At 33.9% G+C, this 19,345-nt stretch overlaps 1 protein-coding gene across 8 annotated transcripts in view; it reads left to right on the forward strand.

Annotated features, from left to right (window-relative positions):
* Positions 1-19,345, forward strand: part of SPATA6 (spermatogenesis associated 6) — a 154,529-nt gene that overhangs the window by 119,916 nt on the left and 15,268 nt on the right. For all 8 annotated transcript variants that reach the window (XM_082371218.1, XM_082371215.1, XM_082371216.1 and 5 more), the window contains one exon: positions 13,337-13,428. In XM_082371218.1, the coding sequence (XP_082227344.1) occupies positions 13,337-13,428 (92 nt within the window). The remainder of the gene's footprint in view (positions 1-13,336; positions 13,429-19,345) is intronic.

Below are 19,345 nucleotides of genomic sequence, written 5' to 3' on the forward strand. Positions count from 1 at the left end.
TCTCTGTGACACCGTCCATATTTGAGAAATAAAATAAATGATCTCTTTTCTAGTTTTCATAATGAAGACTTTTTGTCTTTTTTCCCCCTCCTAAAACTTTTTATGAAGTTTACCCACGTATGATGATTTGTGTGTGTGTGAATTTTTTTTTTCCTGAACTTTTAGAAGGGACATATGATTTAGATTTACTTTTCTAACTTTGTAGCTTGAGAGCTCTTTTCTTCTGTTTTTGTCATTTGTTCCTAAATATGGCAACTTAGAGATTTCCTGGCTTGCTTTTTCTTCCCAACTTTTATATAAAATTTTTCTTCTTTTAATTTTGTTTCCCTGATCAATTTGGATTCTTTTCTCAGATGTTTTTATTCAGTGTAAAGTTTTATCTTGAAAGGTGAGTTTGGCATGTTAGTTTTGAGAGTTAATGGGTCCCAGACTGCTCTAGCTCCTTCAGAATTTCCTGTAAACCCTTCATACTCATCACTATGGAAGTATGAAAACTTCTTCCCGTTGCTGTTCTTAAATTGGCCTACTGAGGGTTTTTTTCCCCACTTCTGAGCTTTTGAGTGAAACTCTCTTTTGTTATTTTGAAGTTACCTGATTTATCAGATGCCTCAATGCTTTCCTCTGATTTCTCCTCCAGAGATAATGTTACCAAAATGTCTCTTTTAACAACTGTGGTTTGTTCTCATCTCATATTTTGGGGTTCATGTGAATATCTTGTCACTTCATTTTGTTGCAGATGTTTTCCATGGATTTTTTTAAAGTACTATATTCTAGGTCCTTAACTTTTTAAAAATTTCAGTATAACATACTTTAATCCTAAATTCTACAGCATAGGTTCTCACAAAGTGAACCCATGTGTGAACAGCATCTGAGTCAGAGACACGACATTACTAACACCCCAGAAGTGCCTCTGGTGCCTTGTTTCAGTCATTATGTGCCCCACTGTTCTAATATCCAACCACATATAGATTAGTTTTGTGTGGTTTTGAACATTTCATAAATAGAATCACACAGTATTTTTTCTTTTGGATCTGGTTTCTTTGGTTGATCATTATGTTTGTGACATGCATATACTTCATTTTTATTGCTATATAGCAGGAGTCAGCAAACTATGGCCTATAGGCAAATTTCAAAGTTTAAATTTCATTTAAAATTTTATTGGAACATTGGTAGGCTCATTTATTTATATGTTATCTATGGCTGTTCTTAAGCTACAACAGCAGAGTTGAGTAATTGTGATAGAGACCACATAACATACAAAACATATATACTATCTGGCCCTTCACAAGATAGTTTGTCAGCCCCTGTTTTAATAGTATTCTAATAAGAATACCATAATTTATCAATTTATTCTACTTTTTATTTGGGGCTAATACTAACAGTGCTGTTATCAACATTATTGTATATGTTCTTTGATGAACATATGTGTACATATTCCTGTTCATTATATACCTGAAATGGAATTGCTAAATCATAAGGAATGTGCATATTCTTCTCTAGAAGACACTGACAAAGAGATTTTCAAAGTGTTCCAGTATCAGTGATTGAGAGTTCTAATTTCTACATATCCTTGCTAATTCACTGTACTTTCTAGGTTTTTTTGTTTGTTTGTTTGTTGTCATTATAGCTATTCCTGAGGGTATGAATTGATAATGTTTCATGGTTTTGTTTTGCATATTCTAAAACTATTATTGGGTGCATACAGGTTTAGAGTGTGTTTTTGCTCTGACTGATAGACCTATTCATTGTTGTAAAATGTCTTTATCTCTAGGAAAGCTTTTGCCTTCAAATAGAGTTTATCTGACTTATTATAGCCAACCAAGTTTCTTTTTGTTAATGTTGCTTTGTATTTTTCACCCTTTTACTTTCACCCTTTCTCTGTCCTTACATTTAAGGTATGTGTCTTATATAGTTGGGTTTTTTATTATTCAGTTTTCCCCTGCTTTATTTGGTGTCATCATTTAATTTACTGATATTGTTGGGCTTTTATCTCCTTCGTGCCTCCTTTAACAAGCAGATTTTTTATTCCCTTTTTTCTCTTTAATTTTAGGGTATATATGTGCTTATTATTATTTTAATAGTTGTACTATAAAATACATCTATCCTTTATTATAGTCTAAGTTTTTTATTTTTCCAGTTTCCTGATAATGCTAGAATTTTAGAACACTTACACCCCATTTACATCACTTTCCCCTTTAAAGTTATTGTTGCCATGCATTTTAGATCCCACAATGCATTGGTAGTATTGATATACAGTAATGTTCATTTATATTTGTCTCTATATTGTTTTTTATAGTAATATTTACATTGATCTACATACTCATCTTTTTTGTTGCTCTTTATTTTTGGATTCTTTTTTTAATTTGGATCATTTCCCATTTGCCTGAAGAATTCTCTTTAGTGTTTTTGATGCAGGCCTACTGTTGGAAAATTTGCTTATTTCCATGTACTTATTATTTATTAATTATTTATTTACATATCTACTAAATCTGTGAAAGATTGTTGGCAGATGTTTTTCTTCCTGTACTTTAAAAATGTCATTCTGTTATCTTATGGCTTTCTCATTTCCTTGAGAAGTCAGTTGTCAGTCTCACCCCTGCTACGTTGAAGGTAATGTCCTTTATCTCTGGCTTCTTTTAATATTTTCTCTTGCCTTTGTTTTCAGAAATTTGGTTTTATGTATTAACTCTGCTCAGGATGCTCAGAGCTTTTTGAATACATAAATTCCTGACATAAATTAGTTTGGGAAATTCTAGCCTGTTATCTCTTCATATATGTTGTATGACTGCTCCTTTATTCCTTACTTTTTGTGTGTCCGGTTACATCTGTTGTACCTTTTGATTGTCTCTCACATGTGTTTTGCATTCCTTTCTGTATTTATCATTCTGTTTTGTCTTTTATTGTGAATGTTTCCTGTGAACCTATCTTCTAGTTCACTGATGTTGTCTTCTGCTGTTTCCAATATGCTGTTCACCCATCTATTAAGTTTTTTTAATTTCAGCTACTTAATTTTTAGATATAAAATGGCTCTGATATATTTTTATAGATGCCAATTTATTGAACTCCTTAATCTTTATTTCTATTTTGTCCAAATTTTCATTTATTTTCTTAAACATGTTGATCATAATTATTTTAAAGTGCTTGCTTCCTGACTCCAATACCTGGATTAAATTTGTGATCTGCTTCCTTTGTCTTTTTACTTTTGCTTACAAGTCACGTTGTTCTGACTCTTTATGTACCACTTATTTTATAATTAATTTTAGATATTATGTTTAAAACAAGTTCAGATTTTTCCAGGTGATGAAATGATTCCCTCTTTCCTCTACTAGGCAGGTAGCATCATAGACTAATAACCTTGATTTAAAAGAGACTGAATTGGGTTGAGGCTATGTTGATGTTTTGGTAAATCTCAGTTTACCTTTAATCAAACTTTTTCTGAATCTCAGTTCAGCCTTCTTTTTTAGGCATGAGCCTCCAGTGTTTTCAATTTAGAGCCTTTCATGTCTTTGTCTTCTCAGTACCAAGAAACTGAGATAGTTTCCATCCTGCTTGTCAGAGGTTTTAGGCTTAGTTCCTTACATTTCTACAGCAGGGAGCTTCAGAAATTATTAATGTATTTGAGTCCCCTCTAGTCTCTGTTTTTGTGACACCAGTTCTGCATAGTCACCAAGATGTCTGCTGGTTTCTCTGTCCACCAGCACCAGCTTTATGGCTAGTTCCAGCTATTCTCAGAAATAGGTGTCCTCAGGGAAAATGTGATTGCAAATGGTCAACTGTCAATTCGCTACTTTCCAGGTCTTTCAACTCTCACCTGCTGTGTTATCAAAGTCTTTCTTCCTGATGGATGTTTGTCTTTTAAGTACCATCTGATTATGTGAGATAGTTCTTTTGCTTTTCAGTCATTTTTGGATTAACTTTTTGGCCCCAACCTGGCACACCTTCAAAATTTAGCAGATATCTTGATAAGGACTTTTTATGTGTTTGAGGCTCTTCCAGTCTTCAGTTTTACCTCTCTAGCCTAGTGTGATCCACAAAAAAATTCTGCTGGGTGCTCTGTCCCCAGAAATAAGCTTTGCCTGAGCCAAGACCAAGTTTTTTAGCTTAGCTAGTCCAGATTGTTAAGAGTCTTCAGTTTAAAAATACAGTTCCTTAAGTGTCAATATTACTTCTAGGGTTTTTGCTTCTTGTGTTTTCAAGGCCTCTTGCCCTGGCAGATCTTTATTTCTTAAGCACCATAATGCTAATATCTGCACTACTTTTCAGATACTTTTGAGTTAGTTCCACGCAGCTTCATAAATCAATAAATGTCATGATTGAGAGACTGGTTGTATATCTAAGGCCTCATAAAACTCTAGTTTCATCACCCCACTCTCCTACAACCATCAAAAGCTTTGTTAGTTTCTCTGTGTCACAGCAGTGACCCTTGTCCTAATCCAAGCCCTTGTTCTCAGCCTCTTGTCCACGCTCAGAATGTACAAATGCGTTGAGGAAAAACAAAAGTACATATCATTAGCCCACTTGTCTGCACCTTTCTAATAACTTAAACAATATAAACTTCTTATTTTTTTCTGGCTTTTCTAGTTTTTAGCAAGAGCATTGGTCTGCCATGAATTATTTCACCTAACCTAAAAAAAATTTCTGTATGTTTTATGAGGAGATTTGTACCTCTATGTGTTTGTTTGTTATTGCTGCCATAACAAATTACCATAAATTTGGTGACTCAAATTAATTATCTTACATTTCAGTAGACCTGAGTTTCAACCTGTGTCTCACTGGGCTAAAATCAAGGTGTCTGTTTTCTACTTAGTGTTTCCAGGGGCGGATCCATTTCCTTGTTTTTCCAGCTTCTGGCAACCGCCCACATTTCTTGGCTTGTGGCCACTTTCCTCCATTTGCAAAGCCAGCAACATTGCATCTCCCTAACTCTTAGTCACATCTCCCTCTGTCTAACCACAGCCACAAAAGGTTTCTCTGCCTTAAAGAACTCATTTGATTAGATTGGGCCCACCCAAATAATCCAAGGTAGTCTCCTCTTATCAATATCCTTAACCTTAATCAAATCTGCAAAATCCCCTGCTGCCACGTGAGGTAACATATTCACTGTTCTGGGAATTAAGGCATGGACACCATTGAGAACCATTATTCTGCCCACCACAATGCCACTAACATCTTCCTGGAATACCCTTCTCTGGCAATTGTTAAAAGATTTTTTTTTCTTTGTCATATATTTTCAGCAGTTAAATATTATACACTTAGGTGTGGTTTTCTTTGTATTTATTCAGTTTGACATTTATAGTGCTTCTCAAAAAGCACACATTAGACTTGGTCTCTGTGTGCCATATGTCTCTTAAGGTCCTTTATTTTCATTCCTGGGCATTTTCTGATGGGCATGTTTTATATTATGAATATATTTCAAACTGTGACTTGCATATTTGTTTTTTTAACAAGAGTCCTTTTGTGAATACAAGTTCTTAATTTAATGTAACTCAGTTACTTTTGGTTACTTTGGTTCTTTGGTTACTTTGGTTCTTTTGGTTAGTACTTTGGTTAGCACTTTCTTTACCCCATGTAAGAAAACTTTGGCTAACCATGGTTCTAAAAATATTCTCAAAAAAATCTTTAATCGTGTTGCCTTTCGCATTAAATCAACAATGCATGTGGATTTGATTTGTATATATAATGTGAGATTTGGATCAAGATTCATTTTATCCCCATATGATTAAGATCCAGCATCTTTCTCCAAACAGCCGTTCTTTTCCTCACTGTATTTACATGGAGATAGTCCTGGATTCTGTTCTGTTCGATTGGGAGTTTAGATACATGAGTCTGTTTCTGAATTTTCTTCTATTTCATTGGTTTAATTGTCTAATTTTGTATTAATACCATACTTTCTCAATTGCTGTAGGTTTATAATAACTCTTCTTATACCATGGCATAAGTCCTTCAACTTTATTCTTGCTTGCAGATTGCTGTGATTATTCTTGGTTCTTTGTATTTTTATCTGCATTCCAGAGTCAACTTTTCAGTTTTAAAAACCCTGCTAGGATTTTGATTGGGATAACATTAAATCTGTGCTTTGATTAGGGGAGAACTGATATCTTACCAGCATTGAGTCTTTCAATCCATAAAAATGGTGACTTTTAAAATTAATTTAGATCTTTAATTTCTTCCAATTATGTCACAGTTTTTATTTTAGAAGGCTTGCATGTATTTCGGTAGATTTAATCCTAGATGTTTGATATTTGTTATGCTATTATAAATTGTATCTTTTAAAATTCTGTCGTCTGTTTGTTCTTGGTATGATGACTTCTTAGAATAGATTTTTGTATAGTGACCTTGTATCCAGTGACCTCCTTATATTCACATATTAATGTTAATTTTGGGGTATTTACATATGTAATCATAACATCTGTAAATAATGACATTTTTATTTCTTCCTCTTTAATCTTTATGCCTTTTATTTATTTATTTATTTTGCCTTATTACACTATCCAGGGTTTCCAATATCCAATAGAAGTGGTTATAGAAAGGACATCTTGTCTTGTTTGCCATCCAAAGAAGAAAGCTTTTTATAATTCAACATTAAGTATGATGATTTCTGTAGATTTTTTGTGGGCATTCTTTTCCTGATTACAGAAGTTTCTTATATTCCTTATCTTCTAAGCATTTTAAAAAAATTATAAATGTATGAGTTTTATCACATTGCATCTATTGAGGTGATTATATGCTTTTTCTCCTTATTTTAATGTGGTAAATTACTTAATTTTCAAATGTTAAACCATACTTGCATACTTGGAACAAAATTCTTGGTCATAATTTTTAAAAAATATATCACTGGTTTCAATTTGCTAATATTTTTCCTAGGATTTTTACATCTAAGTTAATGATAGTGATTGGTATGTAAGTTTCCTATCTTGTGATGTCCTTCTCAGGTTTTGGCTGGCCTCATACAAATGAGTTGGAAAATATTCCCAATTATTCTCTGCAAGAGTTTGTGTAAGATTATTTATTTCTTAAATGTTTTAAATAAGCCCATCTTTGACAGTTTTCAATAATGGATTTAATTTGCTAATTTCATTTTACTGTGGCCAGGAAACACCTTTGTATGATTTTAGTCCTTTTAAATTTATTGAGCCTCATTTTATGATCTAACATAATATGGTCTCTTCTGGAGAGTTTCCCATGTGTACTTGAGAAGAATGTATATTCTGCTGTTGTCTGATAGAGTGTTCAGTAGGTGCCTGTTAGGTCTCATTGGTTTATAGTGTTGTTCAAGTCTTCTGTTTATTTGTTGATCTTCTGATTGTTCTATCCATTGGTGAAAGTGAGGTACTGAAGACTCTAACTAATATGTGGCAGGAGTTTCTCATTCTCATGCTGTATTAGAGTTTTCCAGAGAAACAGAAGAAACAGGATGTGTGTGTGTGTGTGTGTGTGTGTGCATGTGTATAACAGAGACAGAGAGAAAGAAATTTTAAAGAACTGGCTTATGTGATTGCAGAGGCTTAGTGAGTCCAAAATCTGATATGCAGGCTGGTTACTCAGGAGAGAGTTGTAGTTCAAATCCAAAGGCAGTCTGCTAAGCGTTTTACAGTGTCCAGTCTCACATTTAGGTCTTTAATCCATTTTGAGCTTATTTTTGTGTATGGTATTAAAGAATGTTCTAATTTCATTTTTTTACATGTAGCTGTCCAGTTTTCCCAGCACCATTTGTTGAAGAGACTGTCTTTCCACCATGTATAGTCTTGCCTCCTTTGTTGTAGATTAATTAACCATAGGTGTGTGGGTTTATTTATGGGCTTTCTATCCTGTTCCATTGATCTATATTTCTATTTTTGTGCCAGTACCATAGTATTTTGATGACTATAGCTTTGTAGTATAGTCTGAAGTCAGGGAGCCTGATTCTTCTAGCTCCGTTTTTCTTTCTCAAGATTGCTTTGGCTATTCGGGGTCTTTTATGTCTCCATACAAATTTTTAAGATTTTTTGTTCTAGTTCTGTGAAAAATGCCATTGGTAATTTGATAGGGATTGCATTGAATCTGTAGGTTGCCTTGGGTATTATAGTCATTTTGACAATATTGATTCTTCCAATCCAAGAACATGGTATATCTTTCCATCTGTTTGTGTTGTCTTCGATTTCTTTCATCAGTGTCTTATAGTTTTTGGAATACAGGTCTTTTATCTCCTTAGGTAGGTGTATTCCTAGGTATTTTATTATTTTTGATGCGATGGTAAATGGGATTGTTTCTTAAATTTCTCTTTCTGATCTTTCATTGCTAGTGTATAGAAATGCAACAGATTTCTGTGTATTAATTTTATAACCTGCAACTTTACCAAATTCACTGATGAGCTCTAGTAGTTTTCTGGTAGTGTCTTTAGGATTTTCTATGTATAGTATCATACCATCTCCAGTGACAGTTCAACTTCTTCTTTTCCAATTTGGATTCCTTTTTTTCCTTTTTCTTCTCTGTTTGCCATAGCTAGGACTTCCAAAACTATGTTGAATAAAAGTGTCAAGAGAGGAAAACATAGGCAGAATACTCTCTGACATAAATTGCAGCAGTATCTTTTTTGATCTGTCTCCCAGAGTAATGGAAATAAAAACAAAATAAAACAAATTGGACCTAATTAAACTCAAAAGCTTTTGCACAGCAAGGGAAATCATAAACAAAACGAAAAGACAACCCACAGATTAGGAGAAAATATTTGCAAATGAAGTGACCAACAAGGGATTAGTCTCCAAAATTTACAAACAGCTCATACAGCTTAATATCTTCAAAACAAACAACCAAATCAAAAACTGGGCAGAAGACCTAAATAGACATTTCTCCAAAGAAGACATACAGATAACCAAGAGGCACATGAAAAGATGTTCAACATGCCTAATTATTAGAGAAACACAAATCAAAACTACAATGAGATATCACTTCACACCAGTCGAAGTGGCTATCATCAAAAAATCCATGAACAATAAATGCTGGAGAGTGTGTGGAGAGAAGGGAACCCTCCTACACTGTTGATTGGAATGTAAATTGGTACAGCCACTATGGAGAACAGTATGGAGATTCCTTAAAAAACTAAAAATTGAGCTACCATATTATCTTGCAATCCCACTCCTGGGCATATATATGGAGAAAAACATGGTCCAAAACAATACATGCACCCCAGTGTTCATTGCAGCACTGTTTACAATAGACAGGACATGGAAGCAACCTAAATGCAATCGACAAAGGAATGGATAAAGAAGAGGTGGTACATATGTACAATGGAATATTACTCAGACATTAAAAAGAATGAAATAATGCCATTTGCAGCAACATGGATGGACCTAGAGATTGTCATACTGAGTGAGGTAGGTCAGACAGAGAAAGAGAAATATAGTATAATGTCCCTTATATGTGAGATCTAAAAAGAAATGATTCAAATGAACATTTACAAACAGAAACTGAAAACGAACACAGACTTAGAGAACAAACTTATAGTTACCAGGGGGGAAGAGTGGGGGGAAGGGATAGTTTGGGGAGTTGGGGATTGACATGTACACACTGCTATATTTAAAATGGATAACCAACAAGGACCTAGTGTATAGCACAGGGAACTCTGCTCAATATTATGTAAAACCTAAACACGAAAAGAATTTGAAAAAGAATAGATACGTGTATATGTATAACTGAATCACTTTGCTCTACACCTGAAACTATCACAACATTGTTAGTCAACTATACTCCAATATAAAATAAAAAGTTAAAAAAAAAAAAAAAAGCAGTCTGCTGGCAGAATTCCTTCTTCCTGGGGAGAGATCAGTCTTTGTTCTATTAAGGCCTTCAACTGACTAGATGAGGCCCACCCACATTATGGAAGGCAATCTGCTTTATTCAGAATCCAGTCACTAAATGTTAATCTCATCCATAAAAGCGCCACAGAACTATCCATTATAATGTTTAACCAAATGTCTGGGTACCATGGCTAAGCCAAGCTGACACATAAAATTAACCATCACACATGCTTTTCCACACTCTGCCTCCAGAAGTTTGTAAAAATTAGCATTTAAGTGGTCTTCCCTTTAAACTTTATTATCCTCTATTATACTTACAATATAAATCAGTTTACAGAATTAGAAAAACCTGGTTCAAGACCAGCTCTGCAACTTCTTATCTTTGTGACTTTGAACAACTCTAAATTTTCTCTACATTATGATTTAGGAAACTGAAGCATTAATTGTCCAGGGTGATAATGCAAATTAGAACTAGTGGTTAAATTCTATTGGAATTCTTGTTCTTGTACACACTTCATTATAAAGTTTTGAATTTGATAGCAATGAAGCACATCTTATAGGTTTTTTAACTATATATGAGAATTTCATTTGAGAATGACAGGTGTATGTTGTATTAAGTACTATTTAATTAGTGAGATGACTACCTTTTAGTTCTTGCTTTATCATAGACTATTGAATCACTTTTGTCCTAAATTTTTCAGTTTGCAAGCATGTATGGGTATCTTTTATTTCTTTGTTCCAGGGGTGTTCTAAGAATGATGTCAGTTACATGTATAAGATGGTGATCGTTGATGACAGGAATCTTAAGAGAACATTTAACTTACTGCCACTTTCAGGGAAGGAGAGCCCACAGCTTCTTTTAATAATACGTCATTTTATTAATGACTTTCTCTGAAAGAAAAATGTTTCTTCATGGAAATCCTGAAAAAGTTTCTTCTGGGCTAAATTATTTCAGAATACCCTCATAAAAAACTAACTGAATAGATATTAGCTGAAAGAGTTTGAGCTTAATTTTCATACTGGAGAATAATCTAATGGTTTGGAATGGAGATTTTGATTTTATAGTCCAGCTTATTTGCATTGCAGGAGGCAGTATAATGTAAATAAAGTTAGATCTGGGTTTAAGTTCCAGCTCTGCCACTTAATAACTTGTATCTTTGGGCACGTTGTTAATTTTTCCAAGTTGCAGTGCCTTTTTCATAAGGTTATTGAAGGCTTACAAGATATTCATTTAAGAAGTACCTAACTCAGTCCTAGATACCTTGAAGGAACTGAACAAATATTGGTGTCATGCATCTTTTCCTGTGTTTACATGTGGACAAATGGGAATGTTGGTGAGAAATAAGAGGGGAATCACTTCCCTATGCTCCAGAAATATATTTTTCTGGCACTAATGGGAATGATATATCTCTTCTAATACTTGTTTTAGTCATAGTTAATGGCTTATGATAAGGTATGATGTTTGTTGCCTCTCTGCTTTTGTATAACTTGATCTTTTAAAAAAAAGCTTATACAAGGATGCTTATAAGAGATATGTATGTGTTTGAATATATATAAATGTCACAAAATAGTCTTAAAATTTGAAGAGAATAACCATGAAGTCCATATAGTCCTTTTTGTTTCTTGGGGCGGAATTTCCCTCCCTGAACTCCTTGATTCTAGATAGATATTAGTGCTCTATATGAATGGCTTTAGTGATTGTGATCTTACTCCCTCTTAAGACAGTCATTCTGTTTTTAGAATGCTCTATTAATTAGGAGGTTCTTCCTCATTTTGTCCTTTATTAGATCTCATAATAATTCTACCTGTTGATCCATTCTACTCATAGAGATTCACAGAATAGACAAACTTTATTCCACATGTGTGCAGGAATCATGTCTTAGTCATCTTTCTATCCTCAGAGTCTAGGATAGTAAGTACCCAGCTCAAAATAGGGGTATTATTCAATGAATAATTGAGGTTCAGATTTTTAAGGCCCTTTTGTATTTTTTTCTTATATAAACTTTTAAAATTTAGTCTACATTTTTTATTACTCCTGGTCAAAAATTATTTTTTTCAACTGTATTGACAAAATTAAACAAGGAATATTGATTTATGTTTATGTCTGATATCACTTATCATATAATCTAGAAATTAATATTTCTTCCAAGGATAGAATTTTAAAATTCAACGTCATTTACATCTCTTTCATTCAGTTTTTCTTGCAATATATTCTATTTCTGAAGATTGAAAACATATTAACATAGTGTCTTATTTCTTACACTTTCCTTTGCAGTGTCTTTTGTACTCATTACAGGTGATTACATTTTCTGTGATATTAATAGAGTAAATGCTGTACTTCATTGGCTTATCAGACTGGACAAAAATAAGCAACATCCATCTATATACTATTTAAGAAAAAGATGTAAACATAATAATAAGGAAAAGTTAAAAATAAAAGTACAAATATATATCATCCAAGCACTGACTAAAGGAAAGTTATTGTAGCTATATTAATAGCAGACCAAAAAAATGTTAAGGGAAAAAGCATTAATAGAAATAAATGGAGTTTCTTCATAATGGTAAAAGGGCTCAATTCACCTAGAAGTTATAATAATTCTAAATATATATTCACATTTTCTGTGATTTTTAAACTTGCTCTATTATTTATTGCTTACATTTTTTAACTGAGTGCTCTCTTCCTAATTTCATGCCATCACCAAATTTTTAAAATCATTTTTCTTGATAATCTTTGTTCAGCTGATTTCTTACATAAAGTGAATGACCACCTTATTAATACTAATCCCTACAGCAATCTGTTTGGGTTTACTGGTTCCTTTTACCATCAGTTCTCTTTATTTCTGTTCCTGTTTGACTGCAGAACAAGGGTATTAGCTAGTAGTTGAGAAAGATATTTGATACTAAATTATATAAAATTACCATATGTAAGAACATCCTTATGTGAATGACATAGTTTACAAAGCTATCTCTTTAGAATTCTATTTCTTATGCCCTTGAGTTGATCTCTCAGAAGTAAAGAACAGGCTGCCCATAGAAGGAGGAGGAGCCATGTGTTTTGATTCCAACTACCCTGCCTTTCATTTTTACTTCTTGTGGCTTGTTACTGCATTTTGGTATACGAGTAATAATTCTAAATCACTTCCTTTGTAAGTCATAGGTATGTGTTAAAATGCTTAGATTTACATAGTTTTCCCAAATACTTATTTTTCAGAGTGCAGGTATAATCTTTTAGGAGTCCACATAACAATGTGTAAGCTATTACTTACTACACATCTTATTACATATCTTGACACAGTATCCATTCCTATTTATTCATTGGTTCAAGAAACATCTACTGTGTGTCTAGTCTTTGATAAGCAGTATTAGTGATACTATAATAAAACTGTATTAGTTTTATTGAACAGAATAGTAAATTCTCACTTACCCTTTTGTTTCTTTCCTAAGAAATCCAGCATTTAATTCAATTCCTTACATTGGGGGAGGGGGAGAACAATTACCACAGAAACATGGGTGTCATTTTAATTATAAAGTAAATTAATGGAAATCTTTAAATTTTTCAGGATGAGAGAGACCCAGAGAAAGAAGATGAACTGGAACTGAAAAGAGGTCTTTTATATAGAGACTCTGCCTATGACAGTGACCCAGAGGATAGGTATGAACTTGATTAATGCAGTGTATAGAGATCTTCTCATAGTTAGTATAAAAATAACCTGGTTTTTAATCTGCAGGATTTGTGGCAAATTTAGACTCAATATTTATTTATTTATTTATATTTTATTTTAACTATTTAAAATCCTATTATAGTATTTTAATGTTTGCCTTACTGAAAATTTTCAGTGACAACAAATATAGTCAATTAATGGTGGTGCCTTTCATCCTACTTAAGATTTCTAGTGTATTTGGCTGCCTTGCAAATCCACATATTCAGGACTTATTTCAGAGTGTATTTATTCTCATCCTGAATAAATGAGGAAACAGCAGGTTTCATAATTTAGATCATGAGTAAGCCTTTTTTAATAACATAAGAGAAATTCAGTTCTTCTACCCTAAAATTTCAGAAATGTTAGTAATAATACAATTTTTGCAAAATTATACTAGCAAATCTCGTGAAGGCTTTTGAAAACTTTGTGTTAATTGCCATTAAGTGTGGTATTAAAAACTGAATGTAAATTGTGAGTTTATATAACTAAAGTTTCTCTGAGGCCTTTGATGCTATACCACTGATTACTATATGGCTTCCACCTTCCTGAGTTTCCTAAAAAACAAGTGTAAGAAAAAAGCTCCAGATAATGGAATATGTTTTATTGCTAACTGGTGTTTTGGACTGAAATCTCTGATCTTTGCCCTGGTAAGCTAGGCTAGGCATTCCGTGAACATGTGAGGACTTTTCCTTTTGTCCCTTACACAGAGTATAAGTATGAACTCCTGTCCAAAGTTACTGCTTCCCATCCTTGAGGAAACCTGGGTCTCTCATGAAGGAAAGTAGTGTATTTTAAATGAGTCTGAAGAAGAAGCAATCCAAATGGGAAAAGGAAGGGCCAAGAAAGTGCATACCTTGAGGAAGAATTTGTACCCTTTATTGTTGTTACTTAAACTTCTAATTCTTAGATTTGTGTTATATGGATTAGCATCCCAATTTTGGGTTCTGTATCCACGTAATTAATTCTAATTGGGATAAGAAGTGAGTAGGGTTGATAAAGCAAAGGGTCTGATTTTCAAACTTTTGTATGTATAATATGCTTCTTAAAAATATAGATTTCTACTTTCTACCTCCATAGATTCTGGTTCCTAACATACAGAGGTGTGACCTAGAAATCTGAATTTTAAAAAATATCATGAATGATTCTAGTGAAGGTAATATAAGGACCATATTTTGAAAAACACTGGTTTCTATTTAAAGTTTGCCATAAACCTTAGTATTGGTTCTTTTTCCAGTTCACCAAGCAATGTTAATGGCTAAGCTTTTGGTCACCTGAGACTGTTTTAGAACCTCTCAAGTGAGAGAGTTAAGCAGAGCATCAGGAAAGTTCTGCTTACACATTTCTGAGTTTCCTTTATATTCCTTGCTGCTTCTCTGGGACCAGTAGGACATACTTGGACCAATAGGACACAGTGGTCAGTGCTTCAAGACATTTTACAAGAGTATCTTTGATATTAGCTCCAGAAGCTACTGAACTGATCAGGGTATTATTTTAGTTTTATCCCCAAGTCATATTATATAGTAGGCCAAGAAGTCACCCCATTCTACTTTCCATCTCAAAGATGAGAGACCCCACCCTCAAAGTAGTCACCCACTTGCTTGCCTTAAGGCTTCTATCAGCAGAAATCAAGAGGGAACTTGAGATCTTGGCTAAAAATTACCCCTCTGCAGACATCCATTGACACAGGGGTCAAGAGGAAGTCTGCACGGACCTCTGGAATGGCTGAGTGAGGAGCTCAGCAAATCCTCTCCTCCAAAAGCAACAAAATTGAACAGAATTGTCAAAAACAACAATTTAAGGACTCTGGAAATTGACCAAAGGAATATAACAAATTGAGAAGCGTTTATCAAGAAAATCTACTGAAGCTCAATAAGAGCAGTAGGAGTCTGTGGCATCTTGCCTGGAGCTTCAGTCCCCAACCCCCAACCCCCAGCTCCTCAGCACAGAAGTTCTACTGGGGCAGTCACGCCAAAAGACAGGCAGCTCTGCTGCCAGAGGGGACTGACTTTATATGGCGCATAGCATAGGAAATTTCATGTGTGGGGGGATTAATGGAAACAATAATGATCCCACTGGCAAACAATAAGGGAGGGCTTGAGGTCTTAACTTACTGCTTACTGGGGCAGACAACAAAAATCCAAGGACAAGATAGCCACAGTTGTCCTTGATAAAGGTCTACGTATCCCTGGTAGTCTAGAACATTACGTGTATGTGTCAGGCTGTAAACATGTGCAGGAGGGACCAGAGGGCATGTTAGGGAGCCACTACTCCATGGCTGAGCGTGAGGCCTTATGAAGGCAGAAAGCAAATTCCAGGGCAGATTTATCAACCAGATAAACTTCGAATGTATTCCCTAAGCCACACATAGGTCCACGGGCAAAAGATGGAAACGTTATAGGATTATTGACTCTGACCAATCATTTGTTGGTCATCAAGCTATGTTGACGCAGGGGCAACCCCTAGAAGGCCAGGCTTAAAAATAGAAACAATAATTGAAAAAAAAAAATGAAGAGACACCAGCAACTACACAGTGCAAGGGAAACAGACTTCACAGCATAGGTCCAGGCAAGTCACTAAACAAATAATCAAAAACAACTTGGTAAGGAGTGAAAACCCAGAGTTGCTACAATTTTTATCTAAATTGTTGTTTTCAACAAAAAATTATGAGACATACAAAGAAACCGTAAAGTGTGATCCATACACATGAAAAATGAGTTACTAGAAACCTCCTGAGGCAGCCCTGGGGATGTAGCAGCTATGTTTAAAGAACTAAAGAGAAGTATAATGACAGTCAAATAGAGAATATTCATGAAGAGATAGAAATGATTTTCTTTCATATTTTTCCCAGGAAAAACTATGCCCAGGACTCAATCCTTTATCTTATGATCTAGATATACATTGTGACTATCAGCCATGGAGTACAGCAGATGTTCCATGTTTTCTGCGGGAAGAGCAGAATGGCAAATTAGAGTGCTTGTTATTTCATCTTCCTGGCATCAGCCTATCCATGCTAGCTGTCCTGTGTCTTCCATCACCTTTGGGAATGAAATTCACTTGAAAGAAATCTCTTATCAAGGAGTTATTAAGTGACCTTTTACGTCCAATAATTTGGGATTTGAGAGCTGGATTGGGGAAAGAATTTACTACCCATGAAGACGTCCTTTTCAACTTTCATATTGCCTATGTTGCAGAAAATTTTAGACATTTGCTATGGTAGCCTTGCCAGTTTCCAGGGCCCTGGGATGCTCTTTCTCCTTTTAGTACCTTCTATATATTTTTCAAATTTCTTCAGTTTTCAGGATGTTGAAATTTCTCTATATTGTAGTACACTTCTGGCATCATTATTCAATTTGAGCATTAGTCCTAACTAAAGACCAGACATGAGATGATGCTTCATGTAGATGGGAGTTGGCCACAAAAAGAGAGGAGAAGATAAAAATAATTTTAATTTCATGTTTAGAACATGACTTGGCCTTTTATGACTCTTGCCCCAAATTTTTAGCTGTGTTGTTCTTTTATGGAACTAGCTATTGATATAAACTGTTTTCTATTGTGCATGTTCTGCAGGTTATTAACAGTAGGAATATGCTCAATATAAATGCTTTAATTATGAAATTGTTTATAACAGAATCTCAAACTGAGTAATTTAAACTTTGACTATATATTTTTGAATAACACAGATTGACTATAGTTTTCATTTCCTGCCCATTGCTCACTATCTGATTAACTTGATGAATTTACCAAGATGTCTTTAGTACTAATAAATGAAAGAAAAAAAGTCTAAATAATATATAGACTTAAAGTCTCTTGAATAACTAAGAAGAAGCTTTCAGTTTTCAGTGAGAAAATGTTGCTCAAATCTAATTTGAATTCTTTGGATTTTGTGTTACCTGGTATTTTTATTGATATTTCAGACTAATTTGTGCCTTGGTTCTGTTACAGTATGATGTCTGGAATAACCAATGTCTTCTTGTTTATCTAGTGAATGCCTACTCATTCTTTAGGACTAAATTCAAGTTATTCCCTCTTCTGAGATACCTTTTATGACCTCAGCAGACTGTTAGTCATTTTCTCCTTTATCCTGCCACTTCGTCTCACATATATAATTTCAATTAGCAATATTTATCTCACAGTGATCATTTCATTATATGTCTGTTTTGCCCCCTTCTGTTAAGTGTGAGGCACAGATGTTTTGCTTACCTTTGTTTTTTGACTGCCCATCAACGTCTCTGACATGTACTAGGAGCTCAATTTAAAAAAAACAGTTCAAATATTAAAATTGAGTCTTTTATTAATAATGATCAGTTGCATTTGCTGAAACTCTTTATTATTAAATATCACATATTATGGTTGTGATATTTAATAACATCTCTAGATAAGGAATCAACAGTGGAATTAATAATGATGAAAGCTGTTAGACCTTATTTGTTGTCAGTGGCTCATTTCTGCACATACTTACTCAGAGAAAGGAAGTAAATAACGTATAAGTAACCAGTCTTCAGTATATTCATTTGAATAGACTTCTATTAATGTTTACTGTATAGTTTCTGCAAATAATAAAAGAAGATAAATGGCAACATGCAATTTTTTTCCCGAAGCTTTTAAAATTTTATAGAAAAGCCACTAATTTAGTGCTTTCTAAAGTGTAGTTCCTAGACCAGCAGCATCAGCATGATCCTGGTACTTGTTAGAAATCCAAATTCTTGGACCCCATCTCAGACATCCTCAATTAGTAACTCTGGGAGTGAGGCTCAGTAATGTGAGTTGTAATAAGCCCTCCAGATGACTCTGATGTGTATTAAAGTTTGAGAACTACTGCTGTAATTTATCAGTAAATTTTGATGTCTTTAATGACATTTTATCTTTGTGTGGTATATTTAAAGATACAAAATGCTTTAGAGATTTTATTAGACCATAGTATAGTCTCTCCCTATCATCTATTCTGAACTCCAAGATTTTGAGTATATTCCTTCCTACATTCCATCCATCCATCCATCCATCAATCTGTCCATCATCCATCCATTCAATGTCTATAGAGCATACATCACATCCTCAATACTATTCTACATGTTTTGTCAAAGTTTTGCTTGATAGGAACCTTTGTAGAGTATTATGGGAAGGAATTCATCTCATATTATGTCTTTATATTGAATCTTAGATCACAAGTTTAAAGTATAGAATATGCATCATCATCTTTTAATGTCACTTTCAACTCTGGTTATTTGAGTACAAATGGCAAATGGCCAACTTTTTTATTCTCATGACCTTCCAGTTATTTATTAGAATTAATATTATTTGCGTGGCATATCCATCTTACCCTCTGACCTTCGTTTTCATGTATATCACCTTATAGATTTTTTATCTGAAAACTATGTGTAAAGTAGTATGTACCTGGTCTTCATTTCATACTGATATAGAAAACACTTTCAGGGTTTCAAGTGAGTTTACCCTTCTGTAAGCAAAATACTAGTATCCTACTCCATGTTAAGCTGCCTGAGACCTTTCTCTTCTCTGTATATATGCTAGGCCTTAAAAAATAAATTTATAATTTATACCTTAGCAACATTTAAGATTTGAAAGTGCTCGGTTCTCAGATATTATCCTGGTCTCTGTTCTTTTTTGTCTTTTTTTTTCTTAATAGCTTTGTCATTATTAAATAGAGGGCTCCCTATTCAAGTAGCAAGAGTAAATTGCCAAAAAATGTACTGCATTTAATAAAATAGCAACTTTATCCCTGCTTTAAAGATAACCATTTTATGTTATATAGCACTAATGCAGTGTTTTGTAGAGTAGGAACTTTGAATGCTTTGAATGAATGAATGCTGGAGATACTCATGGTAAAATACAGAAGTGTAGTCTTTAAAAGTC

Source organism: Balaenoptera borealis (assembly GCF_965194805.1).
Source record: "Balaenoptera borealis genome assembly, chromosome: 1".
Classification (NCBI taxonomy): Eukaryota; Metazoa; Chordata; class Mammalia; order Artiodactyla; family Balaenopteridae; genus Balaenoptera; species Balaenoptera borealis.